Source organism: Sinocyclocheilus rhinocerous, unplaced genomic scaffold (genome assembly GCF_001515625.1).
Source record: "Sinocyclocheilus rhinocerous isolate Xijiao unplaced genomic scaffold, SAMN03320098_v1.1 scaffold2448, whole genome shotgun sequence".
Taxonomy (NCBI): Eukaryota; Metazoa; Chordata; class Actinopteri; order Cypriniformes; family Cyprinidae; genus Sinocyclocheilus; species Sinocyclocheilus rhinocerous.
The window spans coordinates 274487-279469 of NW_015627540.1; the positions used below are offsets into that span (position 1 = coordinate 274487).

Consider the following 4983-nt stretch of genomic DNA (forward strand, 5'->3'; position numbering starts at 1 on the left):
ATTTTTATTTCAAATGTATGAAGAAATGCATTTTATTTGCAGTGAAACTGTGGCACCCAATCATTTTGGGCCCTCTCAGTAATATACATTTATGTTTTAGTTTATTGAATTGTCTGTGTATTTCTAGGTGTAGTGAAAGTTGAGTGGCTTTGTAAAAATGGCAAAGGGTGATCCAGGAAAGCCCAAGGGCAAGATGTCCTCCTATGCTTATTTTGTGAAGACGTGTCGTGAAGAGCACAACAAGAAGAACCCTGGTGTCACGGTTAACTTCTCAGAATTTTCCAAGAAGTGCTCTGAAAGATGGAAAGCAAGTAGAATATAAAGATAATAGAATATAAAGTCAATGAAACCGAATTTAAAAAGTCTGCAGGTAGCAGCTTAAAGAAACTGTCATTTGTTTCAGACTATGTCACCAAAAGAGAAGACTAAATTTGATGACTTGGCCAAGCAGGACAAAGTCCGTTATGACCAGGAAATGATGAACTTCAATCCAGGAAAGAAAGGTCAGAAGCAGAAGAAGGACCCTAATGCTCCAAGGCGGCCACCGTATGTGCTTTCCTTTTACATGACTTATTTCTAGAGCTTATTTCCGTGATTCTGGATGGAATCTGCCCTTATTTGGTTTAGTTACTTAAATGGTTGTCTTTTTTTCCTTTTCCCAGGTCTGGATTTTTCCTGTTCTGTGCAGAAGAAAGGCCCAGCATAAAGGCTCAGAACCCCGGTCTGGGCATTGGAGATATAGCCAAGAAGCTGGGAGAGATGTGGAACAATCTGTCTGATTCTGAGAAGCAGCCCTTCCTGTCCAAGGCCAACAAACTGAAGGACAAGTATCAGAAGGTGGAGCATGACCTCTCTCAAAATGCTGTTCATTATTCAGTGTGGATAGTGTTGAACAAATGAGCGATTGATTTCTGAAGGGTCCTGCGGCACTGGAGAAATGGCTGCTGAAAATTCTGCTTTGCCATCACAGGAATAAATTGCATTTTAAAATGCATTCAAATAGAAACCATTTTAAATCGTTGTAATACTTTACAATATTACTGGTTTACTGTATTGTTTATTCAGTGCAGCCTTGATTAGCGTAAGAGTTGTGTTATAGTGTTTTGTTTTCTCAGGACATGGCTGACTACAGAGGAAAGGGGAAAGGAAGCGGAGGGGCATCATCTGCCAAATCCAAACCCAAGGATGACGATGATGATGATGACGACGATGAGGAGGAGGATGAAGAAGAGGAAGATGAGGATGACTAAAGAACTCGTTTGTCCTAATTGGGCAGCAAGTTATTTGTTCGCTGCCAATTAGTATCAGTTAAGTCTGGGTCTAAGAGGTCTTGATGTCAAGGCTGCTATAAACTGATCACCAGTAGAGATGCCCAATGCATGCAAGCTCTGACTTTAGACAACCAAACTTTCTCAGTGCTGGGTTTGCTGGTGGTCCAGTTACAGCTTGCTATTAAACTGCATTGGCAAAAACAAAATATTTCCACACCGTTCAACAATAAACAAAGTGGTAGCAGTACATACTCTTTTAAAACTATTTAAGGTGGTGTGTTTCTGTGTGGCTGTTGACGTAGTTATTTTTTATTTTTTTTTTCTACTCTTCCCAGCTTTCAAAATGCACAATTTGTTGCTATATTTAAAGTTCAGTTTCGTTCGGCCCCATAAGCTTCCTGCATTGTTGAAAGGATGTTTGTGAATTGTGGTTATATTATTATTTGTGTAATTTTGACTGATTACATTGATAATTTTATGTGTGGAGAGTCTAGGGACATTTTCAGCTTTAACCAGAGGCAAGTGATGAAATGTTAAGCTGGGGAAAGCTCTTATTTGCACCTTCAGTTTTTTTTTTTTTTTTTATGTCTAGGTGACACTGTGATTTGAAATAAACATGGCATTTTTAGATCTCAAATGATTCAAGCGACTTTCTTATCTGCAAAATGTAGTGTGTAAATACTTGGGGTATTTGTCAATGTTATCAATAAAAGGATAAATGGTTATAGTTTCTTTTAAGAGTGCTCATTTAATTTGGATTTGTTGTCATTCTCTCCAATTAATCATAACTCTGATAATGCATTGACTGGGGTGAGCCACTAGATGTCAATGGAGGGCATCTATTGCACAAACTGTTTTAAAGGCAGAGTAAGGGATTTCTGGTAGTCAATGTTTATATTTGAAATCACCAAAACAAACACGGCCCTACCCCAAAAGGGTCTTGCCCCTATTTTGATAGCTCTGCCCCACATATACGTACGCAACCCAGGCAACGATTAGTTCTGTGAAACAAAGCAAAACCAATGTTACACCGTGTCTACGGACGTGAGCGGCGCGGCGCAACAAATCCCGACAGAAAACTGCTGCCGGGTTCTATTTATGACGTGCTGACACAAATTTCAAATGGTTTTCAACGGTCGTTTGATCGCGTTCAGTGGAGGCAGGCTTTAGCTGTTGTAGACACGGTGTTACTCACCTACTGAGAAGAAACATATCAACCTCGGCGTCGATCGCAGGCCTTCCGCTCCTTGAGTTCTCTCCAGCGCTGGAAAGCTGATCTGATATTTACACGGGTCCTACTTCTTGCCTTATCGTTCCGCAGACGTTTTCCTCTTTTGTTTTTTATCCGCCATCTCTATCTTTCTGTCGCTCGGCTCGGCTAATGTCCGTCCCATGCACTGAACGCGCTCTCCTCCACATCACGAGTAGACACGCCCCTTATTGCTGATTGGCTACAAGTTTGTTTTGCGATTCGGCCCGAATCAGTTTTCTAAAGTGTTTTTGAAAAATCACTTACTCTGCCTTTAAGTGAATTAAATGCAATATTTGTCAAATACACAGTCATTTTTCAGAAACGTTTTCATGAGCAACAGAAACACTTTTTATATACTGCTTAATACAGCGCCATCTGTTCAAAAATAAAGTTCAATATAAACATATACTATTTAAATACCAATAAAGTGGGGGTAAATATGCTTTTATCAGTATTTTTTTTATAAACGTGACTTAATATAACATTGCGACTACAGTAAAAAGCTTTTACTGTTATGAAACACAGTGAGCATTATTGGAATTGAAGATGTTAAAATAAACCCGAAACACACGTCATCATTGTCATCACAGAATCTGACCAATGAGAATAAAGCGTGTTGTCGTCAAGACTCTCGCAGTCGATTTTGAGCAACTGCAGCGCCTGACCTAGGCGGCTGGTCTCGTTTTGCTTTCCTGGTACTTTGATGGCACATGTGATCGTAAGGCAGCTGCAGCGCCGATCAAAGTCGGACAAATTTTCTAACCAGAATGCATTGGTTTTGTCAGGCAGCAGCCGATCTTTGTGGCGCCGCATGAAGTCAAACAAACCTATTCATTCTTCACATCTTTATGAGTGAATCATTGAATAATTTACTAAACTGATTTGCTCAAAAACACATTCAGGAATGCGACTGCAGCACTATGGATAATTCATCTATAGCTTTGTTTGGAACTTTTGTTTTGAGGCATTTACGCAACAATTAGCATTATAAATCTTGCAAAGTGTTGTTATATTTTGCTTTTTAAAAATGTACTGTAATTTGTGTTATTTTATCCTGGTATTAAATTACAAAAACTAGTAAACACTACTGCAGGGATGTTTCAAATACAGCTGCTAAGAGATCCTCTCTTCTGACTACAGTAATCTTGTTCCAATTTTTTAATACTTTTTTTCTTCTTCCATTTGCAGAACAATAACACACAAAGTGACTTAAACAGCAACCCAAAACTTGCCTGTGGCAAGTGATATTGATATTATGGTCCTTCTTGCATATTTTGCAACACTTTTTAATTTGAAATGTCCAGTGAGTAGCACTAAAAGCATATTCAGATTAATGTGACAATGTTTTATTGTGCTGGTTTTGTACATATCACAGCAGTCTTGGCTCTTTTATGGTGACTCATGTTTCACTGGACTTATACTCAAGTGTTTGCCATCAAAAGCACAGCTTTACCAGGTGAACTACCAAGCAAGTTTACTAAGAAAAGCCAGACATATGGAGCTGATTATGTGATGTAAATATCAAAATGTATTAGTATACATTACAAAAAAGTTTGTCAGTGTTTTACTCACAGACACCACTGTTCATATCAACTGCACAGTGAACTGTACGTACATTTTGGAGTTTTGCAAAAATGTAGTTAGAGGCAGAGGTAATAGATGTAGGTTTCTCAATATTGACTTTTTGTTCAATGAGCTGTTGTATAAAAGCAATATCAACACTAATCACATACTTTCAGGGGCTCCTGCACCAGTCGAACAACTGCCATGAAGATGAATGGGAACACTAACAGATAGCTCTCTCCAGGTATTAGTCTTACATGAAACTGACTCGACATAAAATAACTTTGTTAATAATGTTTTGTTTTGAAAACATTTACATTTCAGTTATTCTGAACATTTAGAAGTGAAAATAAAACCCAGAAAGACCACACACATGTGACACTGGCCTTTTTTTTTTTTTACAGATGGCTGATTAATAGCCAGGCACAGCGGCCCAGTACCTGAACATTTGGAGTTGAAACTCACACCCTGCCACCCCATGACCGCATTACTCACCCACAGCCAAGCAAATAAATCAGAATAATGATAATAGTCAAATTTCAAATCAGCCAGAGGAAACGCTCCATGAAAGCACCAGCGATGACGAGCAGATTTGGCTGTGTTGTCAGCAGCGGGCGATTTTCACGATGAGTGCTTAAATAGGTGCGGTCCCACTCCTCCTCGCAGAGCTCAGCGCCTGGATTACTTCATAATCCACACTATATTATGGGGCTGGCACTAATTGAAAGATAAATGAGTTTATTTGGGTTAAATCCATCACCGTGACACAAACCCAAAGGAGAGTGAGGGGGGAGGAGAGATGAGAGCGCGAAGGAAAGTTGAAGACGTTTGTAATAGCCAGCTGGATCAGAAGAAACATCAGAGGCGAATTTATACGCGGGATAGCAGGTAATGTGT

The 4983-nt window shown here is 39.3% G+C and overlaps 1 protein-coding gene and 1 long non-coding RNA gene across 2 annotated transcripts in view; one reads left to right on the top strand and one right to left on the bottom strand.

Moving 5' to 3' along the window:
• LOC107730186 (uncharacterized) overlaps positions 1–4648 on the bottom strand; it is a 12264-nt gene extending 7616 nt beyond the window's left edge. Inside the window, exon 1 of the long non-coding RNA XR_001638660.1 lies at positions 4582–4648. This is a non-coding gene — a long non-coding RNA (uncharacterized LOC107730186). The remainder of the gene's footprint in view (positions 1–4581) is intronic.
• LOC107730178 (high mobility group protein B3-like) lies at positions 108–1908 on the top strand. Its single transcript, XM_016540937.1, has 4 exons — positions 108–307; positions 404–546; positions 663–837; positions 1116–1908. The coding sequence occupies exons 1-4, from the start codon at positions 158–160 to the stop codon at positions 1248–1250; spliced, it is 603 nt and encodes a 200-aa protein (XP_016396423.1). The 5' UTR covers positions 108–157; the 3' UTR covers positions 1251–1908.
• Positions 4649–4983: the final 335 nt, after the last annotated feature.

Coding starts and splice junctions, on each gene's coding strand:
- LOC107730178 (XM_016540937.1), top strand. CDS start 158: ATGGCAAAGGGTGATCCAGGAAAGCCCAAGGGCAAGATGTCCTCCTAT. Junction 547..662: donor AATGCTCCAAGGCGGCCACC/GTATGTGCTTTC, acceptor TCCTTTTCCCAG/GTCTGGATTTTTCCTGTTCT. Junction 838..1,115: donor TGAAGGACAAGTATCAGAAG/GTGGAGCATGAC, acceptor TTGTTTTCTCAG/GACATGGCTGACTACAGAGG.